Source organism: Pagrus pagrus (assembly GCF_965226575.1).
Source record: "Pagrus pagrus genome assembly, chromosome: 18".
Taxonomy (NCBI): domain Eukaryota; kingdom Metazoa; phylum Chordata; class Actinopteri; order Spariformes; family Sparidae; genus Pagrus; species Pagrus pagrus.
This window is the reverse complement of record NC_140202.1, coordinates 16,667,899-16,682,549: the sequence shown is the minus strand read 5'-3', so window position 1 is coordinate 16,682,549 and position 14,651 is coordinate 16,667,899. Positions and strand designations below refer to the sequence as shown.

General features: G+C 38.8%; 3 protein-coding genes across 3 annotated transcripts; all 3 read right to left on the bottom strand.

The window, feature by feature from the left end:
- Nucleotides 1-1,101: 1,101 nt before the first annotated feature.
- On the bottom strand, nt 1,102-4,294 carry rpl13a (ribosomal protein L13a). Its single transcript, XM_084380729.1, has 7 exons — nt 4,210-4,294; nt 3,439-3,511; nt 3,093-3,158; nt 2,778-2,879; nt 2,077-2,162; nt 1,802-1,861; nt 1,102-1,357 (listed from the first exon to the last, which is right to left on the bottom strand). Exons 1-7 carry the CDS (start codon nt 4,228-4,230, stop codon nt 1,148-1,150), a joined length of 618 nt encoding a protein of 205 aa, XP_084236855.1. The 5' UTR covers nt 4,231-4,294; the 3' UTR covers nt 1,102-1,147.
- Nucleotides 4,295-5,388: 1,094 nt separating this feature from the next.
- atp5if1b (ATP synthase inhibitory factor subunit 1b) lies at nt 5,389-6,764 on the bottom strand. Its single transcript, XM_084380734.1, has 3 exons — nt 6,622-6,764; nt 5,892-6,004; nt 5,389-5,688 (listed from the first exon to the last, which is right to left on the bottom strand). The coding sequence occupies exons 1-3, from the start codon at nt 6,688-6,690 to the stop codon at nt 5,547-5,549; spliced, it is 324 nt and encodes a 107-aa protein (XP_084236860.1). The 5' UTR covers nt 6,691-6,764; the 3' UTR covers nt 5,389-5,546.
- Nucleotides 6,765-7,744: 980 nt separating this feature from the next.
- zmpste24 (zinc metallopeptidase, STE24 homolog) lies at nt 7,745-13,949 on the bottom strand. The gene is made up of 9 exons (XM_084380590.1): nt 13,514-13,949; nt 12,399-12,545; nt 12,111-12,314; nt 11,448-11,600; nt 11,116-11,257; nt 10,798-10,976; nt 9,855-9,959; nt 9,619-9,762; nt 7,745-9,531 (listed from the first exon to the last, which is right to left on the bottom strand). The coding sequence occupies exons 1-9, from the start codon at nt 13,619-13,621 to the stop codon at nt 9,307-9,309; spliced, it is 1,407 nt and encodes a 468-aa protein (XP_084236716.1). The 5' UTR covers nt 13,622-13,949; the 3' UTR covers nt 7,745-9,306.
- Nucleotides 13,950-14,651: the final 702 nt, after the last annotated feature.

Sequence of the window (14,651 nt, the reverse complement as noted above, 5' to 3'; positions counted from 1 at the left end):
TTACACTGTTTTTACTCATATTCCATTCAATTCAATCTGAATCTTCAAAGACTAAAAAAGATTAAGACATTATTCCTGTTGGACTGTCCAGACCAGTTCTAAGGATTGGGGTTCAAGTCCTTAATGGACTGTCATATTTAAAGTATTTTAAAAGATCACACTTAAAAGTCAGTAGAAAGAAAGGAAGACATCTTAATTTTTTCTTCAACTCCTCAGTCCAGGAGAACATCAGCTATACCTGTATTATCTTTAATACAACTCTTTGGTCTTTAAACACTCGAACACTTGATTTAATTATCCATTTTATCACTAGTATGCTGAAGGACAACGCTGCTCTCTGCTGATAGAAAGGTTGAACTGCAGTAGATCAACTCTGCACCTGACTGTTAAAACTGTTAAGTTCTACTGTAATTAATTAACTTGTGACAAAAGGTAATTAGTTTGACTGTGTTGTCATTTTTATCTTACATATTCCTTTTTGTGTCTTGTATACTCTGACAAAATACTGCATTTGCCTTTTGATTGCCATCATGGGAGGCAAAACTACACTGAACATAATGCTGTTCTCATGTTAATCTTCAGATGTCACTGATGAGAAACAATGTAAAACTGAACTAGGAAATATTAAGAGCATATATACTTGTCAGCCAAATTTCTCAGTTGGCACTTTTGAATATTGCCATATAATACAGGACCACCATTCTGTGGATAATACTTCATGTATTAAATTGTTTCATTCCTGAAACATTTATATTATGCATGCTTTCTTTCCACACTTTCAGTGAGGCTTATATACACAATAGAAATTATGTGTCCAAGGACAGCAGAAATACAAGATACTTTTCAGCAGTTTTTGCAAATTCACATTTGTCCCTTGATGGCTGTAGTATGCACTTATTCTCATAACTCAGTTGAATCAAAGTGTTACAACTTAATATAAACTTTACTATCTGAGGTTACATTTGAATTGCAGCTGAAGTGTCCCTATGCCTTAGTCTGACTCAGATATTCACATATTCATCTCAACTACCAGCATTCATACCACTGAACTTCATTTCAACCCAAGTGCTATTTTCAGACATGAGAATGAAAAGTCAAACACTTTATATAAACATTTATTCATCTTTATTAGCCAGAGTTAACCAGCTCAGACAAGGACTCCATATTGTTTCAGAACGTCTGTGTACTTTGCAATCTTGGCCTCAACGTTCTTTTCTGCCACCTTGGTCAGCTTGTTCACTGTCTTTTTCTTGCCGTAGCGGAGCTTGGCCTTCTCCTTTCTCTTCTCCTCCAGGGTGGCTGTGATGGCCTGGTACTTCCAGCCGACCTCATGTGCCAGACGCCCAAGAAGAGCGAACTTAAGGGGAGAGAAAACCAAGGTCAGTACGTTTCATGGGGAATCAATGATTAACTGAATCATGTGCCCAATATTTTTTCATACCACTGGCAACAATAGAACTGTAATTTACTACACCAGGTATGTCTTAAATTTAGAGAATGTTTTCACAGACTAAAAACACCCTTTAAATGCATTCTGTGCTATTGTATTAAACACTTACAACTTTTCATGTTTAAACCTTCAACTTCAGGCACAACTTGTCTGACTCAACTCAGCAATCAGATCCGAAAAGTTTGTCTCATCAATAGATGATCAGTTTCGGGATAAAGAGTTCATCACCGTCAAGTAAGAACAGTTGTGGCAGGTAAAGTCATATTTTGATTAGAGTTAATCAATGTCTGCTAATTTTATAACCAGGTAAGCTAATTTTGGTCAGCTCTCAATCAAATATCTGGGGCTCACCTTGCGAGAGGGCTTCAGACGCACAATCTTAAGAGCAGCTGGAACAACCATGCGCTTCCTCTGTGGAATATAAAAACCAAAGTCAGATACAGACGCAAACAGCACATCTCAACATTGATAGGACAGCATGTCTCAGACATTATTTCTTTTTCAAGGTTTTTACTCAAACAAGGTAGTAAGGGTAATTGGTGACATCACAGACAGCAGAGTTGAAGCCACATGTATGGGCCAAACAATGAATACATTATCCTTGGTCATTAAGTGACGTTCATCACCTTGTCATAGGGTGGGGGGATACCGTCGAACACCTTCAGCCTCTCCAGAGCAGCCTGGCCCCTCTTGGTTTTGTGGGGAAGCATGCCTGTTCAGCAGCAAGAAAACGTGTAAGTTAAATACATTTCAAATGGCAACTATTGTAGCTATATCAAATGATTATTTGACCAAGCACAAACGTTCATCCCCACTAAACTCAGCAATCAGATCCGAAAAGTTTGTCTCATCAATAAATGATCAGTTTCGGGATAAAGAGTTCATCACTGTCAAGCAAGGGAATACGTGTGCCAGGTCAAATGAACACAATCACACTAATTTGTCACCTCTGAAATAAAACTTGCAGATGTATCACACTATTGAGTGTAATATTTCAATCCAACACTGGATCTTTATTAGGATCATATGATTAGGACCATCAAGTACACAAATGAGGCATCGCAACATGTAAATGCCACTTTTCATGGCACTGGCATGTTCAACAAGATGCCCAAATTAAAAGAACACATTTACTCTTCAACCGATCCTCACAAATTCTGTTAAAAAAGGTATCGTACAGTTTGAGTGATGGTCAATTTGTCATATACACCCTATATCAATTTCTATCATTCTTTGTGATTTTCTTGCTACATTCTCTGTAAGAATCTTTCCTTAGCGGTGAAAGAAATGTCATGTTGAAGGAAGTTTCCATGTGCCATATTCTCACCCCTAACAGTCCTCCAGAAGATCCTGCTGGGAGCTCTGAAGTGGTAGGGTCCACGGGAGGGGTTGGTGTTCATCCTCTTACGCAGGAAAGCCAGGTACTTCACTGAAAACAGACATAATTGAGCCAAATTACAAATACTTCAAGCCACTATACAGTGGTAACAATTTTATATGTAATGCTGTTGTCTCAGATGGTAGTGCATGTAAGCTTTTCTCATGGTCAATGAAACTCGAATTACATAGTGTTTTAACATCACTGACAAGCATGTCAATAAATTTATCATAACAGCTTAATTGGACATATAACCCTACTTACGCTTGTTGCGGTAGAAGTTGCCGGAGATGTTGATGCCTTCGCATCTTACCACCACCACTTTGTGTCCTAAAAAGGAAAAAGGCAGCTTTTAACATTTAGGCATCACAAAAATCCTGTCATGTCAATGATCATCTCAGTCTCGTCTCAGATGGTAGTGCATGTAAGCTTTCTCATGGTCGTTAAACTCAAAAGAAAATCGAAATTGCTCATCACTGACAGACCGGCTATACAGCTACTTCTCATTAATTTGCCAAGAATGTAGCATTCATAAAGCCACTGGACACTGCTTTTGCAGAAGGTTAAACCAACATTGATATTTTAAACCTCAAATCTGTCTAAAACTCACCCAGCAGAACCTGTTTAGCCACAAGGGCAGCGAGCCGGCCGAGTAGATGGCCCCTGCCATCAAGCAGCAGAACCTGCAGGAGTAAAAGAAAATTAAAGTTTTACTAACTAGGGAAAGACGGACTAGTGATAGCTTTGCAAACAACCTGCACGTTAACATTAGCCTTCACATAAGTCAATACATTACTACTGGTCACATTTCATTGAAACTACAATTACTTCTCGGCGATTATAGCAAGAATTGCATATTTAAAACAATTAACTCCAATCGGAAACGTATATTGGCAACAACAATAAGCAGTTTCCTCCATGAACTTTGTGATAACTGGCACATGGACGCTAGTAAGATGCCACATAAGACTTGTTAGCTTAGCATCGACGTCAAAGCACGCTGACACGCTACCGGTAATTAAGATTTTTATAAAGTGGATAAGGACCATGTATTACATTATGTCAAATAAATTAGTGGCATCTACTTAGTTGTAGTACATTTCCCCGTGCGTTGCCCAGACTTGCACATAATTATGACAGAAGTTAGCTAGCATGCTAACAGCGTTGACTCGTAAGGGAAGCTGCCATGATGAAGGCATGTCAGCTACAGCTAGCGGCTTCAAACATGCTTTAAAATCAAGTCTTAAAAAAGACACCAACCTAACAACGACTACACCAAAGTGTCAAACAGTTCTTGTCCGAAGTTTTACTGCACAAAACAAGATTCAACCTCCACTTATCGGCATAAAAAAGACATTATAACGCCGCAGCAGTTCCCCACCTTATTGAACCGGTCCGCCATGATGTGCGAAAAGAAAGACGCACGGGGCTGCTCGTGGTAAAAGGCAGGGGCAGGCGGAAGTGACGACACTTATATTTCTTACTCGTGGGAAGTGTGTGCAAATGCTCCATCGCCGCAGTTTGTATGGAGGGAGAAGTTTCGTTTACTTGTGTTTAATGTTATACCATTTTTATATTCAAATAAGCTGAAGCTACCTTGATTTATATTTGAACATGTTTGTTTTCTACTTTTCTTCTCCGTAAATAATATTGTCACATTTAAACCTGGACTTGAGAAAACACAGTCTCCTTATGGCAAATATGTATTGGTCTTATTAATATCAATACTGATTTTTTTAGGTAATTCAACTAAAATCTAAGTTATGTCACTGCATAACATCCATAAATGTAATTCTGTATTTATGTTGGTTCATGTATTCAGAGATGATGCACGTTGGAATTAGGATTTTCTCCATTTTATTTTGCTTGTATAACCAGTGCTTGGACCGCTTCAAGACTGGATTACCAACTGGGGAAAGTGAGTAAATGACCCCATATTCATTGCTGGCTTGTAGAATTTGTTTAGACATATGCACCACTAAATGATATATATGCGCTCAGGAACAGCTCGAGGAACACAATAAAGGGCCCAAGGTGTTGACCGGGCCTCCAAATTCCCCAGATCCCAATCTGATCGAGCATCTGTAACACATGCTGGAGCAGGTCTGATCCATAGAGGCCCCACCTCCCAACATACAGGACCCAGAGGACCCACTATAAAACGCCCTGGTGCCAGACACCACAGGACGCCCTCAGAGGTCTTAGGTCCATGTCTTGACAGGTCTGCCTCATATGACTAGATATTTCCAATGTCAGTGATTATATTTCTGTACAATACCTCATGTGACTTTTATATTAAAGAAAATGCCCTTCTGGAGGTCATATTTTTTACATTTTCATGTTAAATATATCAGTTATTCAGCACTAAAAGATAGAACTACCAGTTCTACTTATATTATAATTTTATTTATACATCACACAAAAAGGTACGTTGATATACTCATATGAAGCTTTATAAGATATTTTTGATTTTCTACTTTGGCACACAGCACACTGACAAAAAAAAGAGAAAGGCCTGAAAACATACAACTTGTGTCACAGCATGCCATGGAAACAATAATCATTTCATGACCGGTTTTTAATAACTTTCAAGCATTTACAGAACATTCACCCACACATTCATGACTGGCCCATTGACACAGTGCATGCAGAAATCTAAGTAGAAGTGTCTGGCTGGATCGGTGAGAAAACTGGAACTTTGTTTCAGGAGGGTTTCACTCAGTCATCGTGCTTCAGCTTCCTGATCTTTCCCTTGTGGCGGTCGATCTCACGCTGCAGACGTTCAATCTCTTTCTTGTGGTGATCAATTTCCTCCTGGTGGTGCTGCTTCAGTGCAGCCAGCTGCTCCTGCTCCTTACGCCTTATATGCAGATGGGTGACAACACAGGAGTGAAAGGATAAACAGTGAGAACAGAGAGGGAGGGAACAAAGAATTGTAAGAGACACGAACAGAAGCAGAGAAATTAGGACAGTGATCATAATAAAAAGACAAAATGGTGACTTATACGTTTGGAGCCCATGATTAATATAGAGATATTAGAGCTAAAATAAAGAAACACATACTTGAAATACATCTCCTCCTCGGCAGCCTGCTTCTTTCCCATGGCTCCACCTGCCTCTCTGATGGACCCTCCACCGCCACCACCTTTACCTGCACCTTTACCCAGCTCACCCAGCTGAGACAATCAGAAGGAAAATATTTAGTATAGACATTCAGAGACAAATAGGAGCCTTGTCAGAGGTTTTATCAGTAGACATTTCTTTAAGAGATATAGCTTTGTTATATTAAGGTATTCAGTCGGGACCCTACTCTGAAGGTCAAGATTTAGTTTATTTGACCAAAGAGAGCAAAGGGCTGTTTTGTTTGCCAGGTGATAATAGAGGTTATTGGAACAGACCAGAAACTGTTTGTGTGACGACAATACAAACAACTGAAAGGTTAGACAGTCAAACAATTCACACACCTTTGTTGCTTTCTGAAAAAGTGGTTTAACAGGCAAATAATGGTATTCAACCAAGACAAACTTGATTTGTTTTGTTAAATCTCTGCTAATTTATTATTATTATCATTATAATTATGTCCCACTGATTGATGTCATAAATCTGCATTACTGCACAAACCCTTCTCACCTATAATCATGTCACCAACAGTTCTTAATAGAGGCTACTTGTTATTCATTAGGCCAATTCATTTTGAATGATTCACACATACACGTACACACACACACAACAGTATAACGCCAACACAACGCGGTTATTTAATCAAGTGCTGTGTTCACAGGACACATGTTACCTGGTCGGATGACATTCTCAGCTGTGAGGTGACAAAACTCCTGATGTTGGGCCTCAAAAACCTCGCCATGTTTGTTTCCCACGCGTGAAAACAACACTGACAGTGACAGGCGGACTTGCCCTTGTCCTCAAAAGTACGCCACAGGACGGCGCCATTATTGGCTAGACAGGGGGTGACGGCACGAGCATCATGTTGGTCTAATGAGAAACCGAGGTGAATGGCAATTCACATATTGATTTATTAATATAGTGCGCTACAAAAAATGGTTTTAAATACCTAACAGCTGATTAAATATAGTGTAAGGAGAGAAAACCGAGTCCGTTTTTCATGATGGTATGGTCTCAAAAAAAGGACAGCGTGACTCCGCACGTAATTTACGCACCTGTGACCGCATGTTGATCTGTGGTTGATTTCAGACAGGTCATTTTTTTAATGTATTTATTAATACCAAGGGATTTTACCGTGTAATACCATAGACACTGATCCTTTTTTTCTTTCCTTAGGGGAATTCATAGTCTATATTAAAACTTAATAATTCTGTTAATTAAAAAGTATATTACACTGGTTCCTTTAATTTGTGTATGTTAGCTATACACCGGCTTATTATGTCACCGTTTTTGTCATGGATAGTTTACTTTTATTTTTCATCATTTGTTTCTATTGTTTTCCTGTGTTTTGGGTTGTTTTTTTTATTGTTGTTGTTAATTTCCAATGTTCAAATAATGTTCAAGAAAGAAACTTTCACTAACAAGAAACAAAAAATACAAATTTAGAATTTTTTTCTTAAAAAAAAAAAAGGTATAGTATGTAAGAATCGGCCATCTATCAAATTAATATTCAAAACAAATAGGGGGCAGCATATCACTAGAGTTACTGCTGTAGCTGCTCTTAACTAGTTAGCTGTTAAATGTTAAAAAGCTACCATGGCTTAATTAGATATTAGTTCATAGTTACAACGTGCACATATACAAAATGTACTCATCAACAAAAAGTACTATTCCATTTTGCAGAATTAAACTAAGACTCATCCATCACTAAAAACAATATGTTGTCACTCTGTTATGCTTAGAAACAAAAACACAACGTTTTACTTAATAATAAAACAACCAACAACCATAAGGAATGCTTTGAAGGATTTTATTCAATACTGCAAAGAAATTATACGGTCCCCTCGTTGAACAAACCAAGCACTGGCTTATGTGGTGAAAGGAACCTTGCAGACTTCCTCCCCCAAGTCTCCTATAAATACTTTGCTTGCCAGGCCACTCTGGGCTCACTCCAGCCCGAAACCAAGAGAAGAAACTAAGAAACACAGTATCAACTTTAAATTTCAAACCACATTCAACATTTTTTTCACTATTCACATCATACGCAAATTACTCTACTCATCAAAGTTACATATGTACAGGTATGGTTGGAACCTTGTCGGCAAGCAAGTGCTTTAGAAAAAGTAAAACAAGTTCCCCCCAAAAGCAAGTAAAAAATGAAAATCACATAAATTCAAATGAAATTTTCTGCACTGCTCTGTTCATAATGAGTCCATTATCGGAACACAAACAGAGATAATTAGAGGCCCGCACATTTTTTTTTCACTGTGACAAAGCATTTACATAGTTCCTCTTGCAAAACTGACAATTTGAGTTGATGACTTGATCAATGTTTTTACTCTTGAGCTTGCCTGGAGATTTTTCTAAAGAAGCAACAGTTGCACTTGAAGGACAAATCAAATTCTGGCCTGTGTATCTGCAAAAGCATTGTCATGAGCACATATGAAGTTGTCTGAAGAAGTCTGTTTGCCCACATATCACCTTGTGGTTGTTTTTGAAATCCTCAATAAATAAAAATCTGTATACTGTAGGATTAATCTCTGAGTTTAAAAAAATACTCTTGTCTTAAACAGCTGGATGTCATGTGTGCATTATATTATAAACAGGGCTCCACAATAACTTTTTCAGCTGGTTAGGTGTACCAGCACATAATTTAGGTTCACCCAATAACAGATTTTAATTTAATTTCTCAACAAATGATGTAAATGATTGTTAATGGGAAGCTGCAGATACATGATTTACTTCATTTAAATCACAGCACATGTGAAAACAAATTTCAGTAACAAAAATATCTTTATACAATCTGACCTGCTGAATATCAGGCATACCAGTGCAACCAATGAAAATGTTTAGTTGCATTTGACAGATTTTGGGGTGCATGAGAAAAAGCTCTGCAGTAAAATTGAAGTTTTTGAAAGGACGCATCGTTTTATAAAAGGAAAGTAATGAGGACAAAGTTGTACTCAAAGTGTACACAAATAAAATAATTTCAGAAACTAAACCTTAAGGTCAATCTGCAGAATATGACCAGTGCTCTGACAATAGCTTTTGCCCAACACACATTGCCCAGACATGTTGCTCTCAGCAAGTGTATATCAGGTGTCTCTCGAGAAAGAGCGGCGATTTCAATTCAGGCATTTTTAGGCTGGCTTGTGCTGATGTGTTTTGGTTTTGTTGAAAACAAAGTTTCAAAGGGAACAAAATAGAAAGTTTGGCAAGAAGAGAAAAGACTAAAACAAGATAAAACAAGAAGGGGGGTGAATAGGTAGAAAAAGACCAGGGTGCATCACAGGGCCAGGAGCGGTCTGCGGAGGCCCTTTGGAGGAGGCAGCGGTCGCCGCCCCTCCTTCCAGCCCCGTCAGTCCTGCTTGACGCTGCCCAGCGCTCTGAGGCGCTCCAGGAGGGGAGGGTGGGAATAGTGCCACATGGAGAACAACCAGTCGGCCACAGGGAAGCCCAGGTTGTCCTTGTTGAGCTTAATGAGAGCAGAGTAGAGCTCGGAGGCTTTGCCCATGCTGCGTGCAAAGGCATCTGCCTGGAACTCAAACCTGCGACTCAGGACTGTCAGACAGAAGGACAGGAGCTGCAGAGATAAGATATATGTAGGAAAAGAATGTCAGATCAAGAGCTCAAAAACCAACTGCAATGATATTATTGCTACCACACTCACCTCATTGTACGGGGAGAAGATGAACTGGAAGATAATCATCAAGCCTATTAATGTGGGTTGGCTGTCATTGAAGCCAAAAGCCACAAACAGCTCCTTACGTCCAATCAGAACAGCAAACAGGGAGAAACACAAGAAGGAATTCATCTGTAAAAAAAACCACAGTCAGCTGTTGTTATGTGCATTTCAACTCACATCTGATTTAAAAAAAAAATAAAATTAGGAGAACAGTTAATCACCTGACTGATGACAATATTCTTGACTGTATGGCCGAGCTTCCAGTGGCCAAGCTCATGACCGAGGACTGCAAGGATCTCTGGGTTGTTGCATCCTTGTTTCTTGTTCTGTAAATGTATATTTGTAAGAGAACAACACTGTTGGATTACACAGAAAGACAATACAAGAACATATAACAGTCAGGTCACAGGGATCCTTCCAACAGATACATGGCTTCATATTACAAAGAAAAATTACAACAATGTGTTGTATTGTCTCTACAAGTTTGAGTGCTGCTTTGGCTGCATTTTTCTGGCTGAACCTGACCAAGTCCGACAGAGTAGTGACCGTGTCTGAACTTGACAGGCGTTCTGTTTTTTACATCCAAACCTGACTGGAGCTCATCCAGTCAATGTAAGCTGAATGATATTATTCGCCAAGGCATACATGACAAAACCCAGCACTTAATAGGACATATAGCCCCAACACAGACAATAAGTGGGTAGGTAGGAAGACTTAGCAGATTTTTTTTTTTTTTTAACCCTCAATGAAAATATGTGCCGTCTCAGGCTACAGCCAGCTCGACTCGCCCATCAGCTCCCAGCCAGAACTGGTTGCAATTCAAACAGAGGTTTAACAGTAGAGCTTTGGCACACCTCAGTCACATGTATGCCATTTTTCTACTCTACTTAATAAACTGTGTTCAGGTTTAGAAACAGTGGCCCCACAGTGAAAACTTGGCAATGGCATTAATAACATCTCATCTTATCCCTCGTCAAGACATCATATGACACTTCTTGGATGGAGAAGTCTTGCATGTTAGTTTTGGGGGCTGTTTTTCAAATAAAGTACTGTCAAGTAAGACCTATAATTACTGAAAGTGTTTATTTCTTCCTCAAATGTTAAAACTTTTGTTTGTTTCAGTGCAATGAGAACTTTTTTTAATAAAGTTTGTGGCTATTTCACCTTGGGCTTGGCTTTTGTTTCACTGGATGACGTATCATCGTTGTCTGGCTGCTCGGGCTGTGGCTCTCCAGACTTGTTGAGAGGCGAGTAGTCTTCCAGCAGAGTGTCGAACAGCACAATGCGTTTGTTCTTGAAGAACCCATAGAAGTATGCATTGCTGTGTGACGAACGCTTGGAACCTGGAAATATGGAAAACATAGAAAACAATTACACAGTATCTTAAAAGATGTATAATATTCATAATGTAATCATGTCAAGATGTCAAACAAGAACATGAGACTTAAATGGTTAAATTAGTATATGTGAGCACTGATTTACCTTCAACCACATAAACCTTAGTGAGAGGGAAGCTTATACTCTTGGCCATAGTCTCAATATTTGTCTTCAGCTCTCCTTCGGGCAGAGGAGTGAACTTGTCAAACAGCGGAGCGATGTAGTCAGCATAGATCGTCACCAGCACCTGAGAACCAGGAGATTAGGAGAGGCATCATGATGAATTGCCAGCGACAAAAATAGCCAAAGTGTAACTAAAGAGTGACCTGTGTAATACTTTTGAGTCACTGAACAAACTACATGTTTGCTTATTACACAATGATGTCTTTTCTACAGGTTCACTTATTGTTTAACAACATGAATGCAGCAGCACTAACCAGAGAAACAGCCAGGGTAAAAAGCCAGGCATAGATGAAAAAGTAGTCCCCACCAATCTTGATGATGTACAGGAGCAGTGAGGTGACGGGCAGCAGGATACACTGGGTCACCAAAAACTTCTTAACAGCATCTTTAAGGAAGAACCCTAGCGTCTGACAGGAAGACAAGACATTAGTGGACACAATAGTGGATGATAGAAAAAGTGAAGGATCTGCAGGATTTGTGTGTGTGATTAAACTGGTGATCTGGTGAAGTATCAAATAATAACTCAAGACTTCTGGTGTGGCTGCAAAAGGTTGGTAGCTTTTAAGGCTGCTGTGCCCAGTTACAATAGGTGGTGACAAACTTTCACTGAGAAAAATACCACATTTTTAATTCGTAGCATTAGTTAATCTTTGCTGTCCCAGTCCATTATGTTTAAGATAGTCATAGTTTTGCCAAAATACAGCTAATCACACTACTTCTTCTGCGGCTTTGGAGCCCATTAAGAGGGTGATGGTATGACACAACCCTCAATTCACGTTGTTACATCCGTGTTGGTTGCAATTCATTGTAACCATCGTGATGATCACAGCTGCTCCTCTTCCTGAGGAAGGAAACTACATGAACTAAAGAGCCAGATTTCAGGCCCACAGAGGCTGAGCGCTCATCAGTCAGTGTACCTGCTGGTTAAAGCCGTGCTTCTCCTCAATCACAAATGTGTTGTACAAACTCCAGGGAAGTCCAGTTAAGGCACTGAACATGGTGGCCAGGGTCAGAAATATGAGCGACTGGGTGATCTCATACTCTGCACCAAATCCAAAGCGAGTTGTCACAGAACCAGCGACGGCCCACAGAAATGGGATTCCACCCAGGAGCAGGATCAACTAAAAGGAGCGTAACATAAGCCTTTTACTTTAGACAAGTTAAACATGTAGCGTAAACATAAATAGATCTACCAGTTGTCTTACCGTCCCTTCGGTCTCAGAATAGAGCCCAGACCAAAAGCTGAAGTTGCTCTTATCCAGCTGATAAAGACGTGACTTCTCAAATGTTTCAGAATCCATGATCTTCCCTAGTTCCTGTGGCACATGTGTAGTCGATCTGTATATCCTCCTCTGTGCAGGGGAAAGAGTTCAGCACCAATGTTAGCTAGATCTCAGTTATACCAGTAGCCCTTGATACAAATTTTAGTCATGTTGCATTTTAGTTTGGTATGCTCAAAAAAGCTCATAATGTTATTTTTTATACATGATGGCCATCACATACAATCACATTTTGAGCTACCTAGTTTCTTTGATGAGTTCATTTGATTTAGGTGTATTAACCAAGGAGCATCAGTGGAAATACACCCAACTTAGCAAAATGCAACTAAGAAAATAACCATAAGAGAAGTAGTCCAACTACATAAAGCTGTACTAGTTCTGCTTTGCCGTTCACATGATAAACTACAACTTGATATTGCACTTATTTTCACTCAGCCTGCATTGTTTGTCTCAATATCCTGTTTCAAGGGGGAACACATCAAACCGCTCTAAGAGGCCATGTCATTGTGACTTTACCAAACTTCCTATAAAAGGGTGCAAATTATAGGATTCTGAGAAAATAAGGCTTTATCGATTATTAAATGATTTATCATTTATTGTATTAGAAACATCTGGCTGTCCACTGTATCCAAACACTGACATTTACTATAAACTGTGGGGGGAAGTAATCAAACATATTCCTCAAGAACTTTGGAAAGAGTTACTGTTATTGCTTTCATGGTTTCATAAAGTGAAAGGGCTTTGCAATACATTATTGAACATTTCTAGTAAATGTGTACATGTATCTTGCATATCCTCAGTTTATACATAGTGTAGGTTAATCAGTAAACACAGTAAAAATACTGTCATCCTTGTGGCTTAAAACATACATTTGCAACAACTTTGCATCATATTAGCAAACCATCACGCTTTTTAAGTCAACTTACATTAGCTTATGTAATGAGTTAATTTCATTTCGGGTGTTTTTTTCCCATGGAAAAACACATTTACCTATAAGACAGAAACTTTGGTATTATGACACTGACAAATGACTGACTTACCTGTCTGTAAGAAAGGTATGCCTCCCATAGATACACCGTCCACGAAAATCCCAAAACAGCATAAAATATCTGTTTTTCCACTGGGAGGTCAAATATCGATTCAACCATCTTTGCTCTGTTTTTGGTCTATGTTGATGGAGCCCTGATGACGAGCTAGCAGGCTGATGCTAGCTGATGTTAACGTTACCTAGCCTGACTGGTAGTTTTAGGCTAGCAGCTATTTAGCTTGAGCTCTACACAAAAAAACAAACAGGCAACACTTTGAAGTTGAATAAAGAGGAACCGTCCACACGTTAAATAGATAGATACGGACTAAAAATGTTAACTAGGAAATCTTTGCATCCAGTTTCCATTCCTGAGTCAAGGCTGTTACAGCTAATATCATTCCATTCATGCTAGATGCGAGCGAGTCTGAGGTGTAGCAACAAATCCTATCCCTACAGAAACAACACTATAAGATTGATTCCGCAGCCCATTTATGAGGAAGTTACTGAAATCAAATGAACACATTAATAAGTGAACCACACGTCTTAATACGAACTGAGGAAATATTTTGTTTTAGTTTCAAACATGTCTGACTATTATTTCTGTTTGACCTAACCGTACCGTTTGAAGACTCGATACATGGCTACTTACTATAAATTTAGGGAAGCTCATTTCCGCCATGCAAAGAAAAAAAAACTTCGGCTTGATATTTTTTTTAAAAACACGGAAAGTCATAATTGCGAAATATAAAGTCGAAATGAAGAGAAAAGAGTAATAATTATGAGATATAAGGCAAAAAACCATGATAAAAAGTCATTATTATGAGATAAACAGCCATAATTATGACATCAAATGTCATTATTATAGATTAAAGTCGAAATTACAAGATAAACACTCAACTCAAAATAATTTATAGTCTACCTGTCAGAGTAATTCAGTGACCTTATGAGAAACAGCATAGCCATTCCGATATGAAAACATTTGTAATAGATCTCATGTCTACTAATTGGCAGTCAATAATAAGAAACAATGCAGATGATGTGAAGTAACACAGTAATTAGTCATGGCCAGATTAAGATGTTTGGTGCCCCTGGGGCAAACATTAGCTACTGGGTCCTGATTAATTCAACGTGTATTTATTTATTTATCTAAC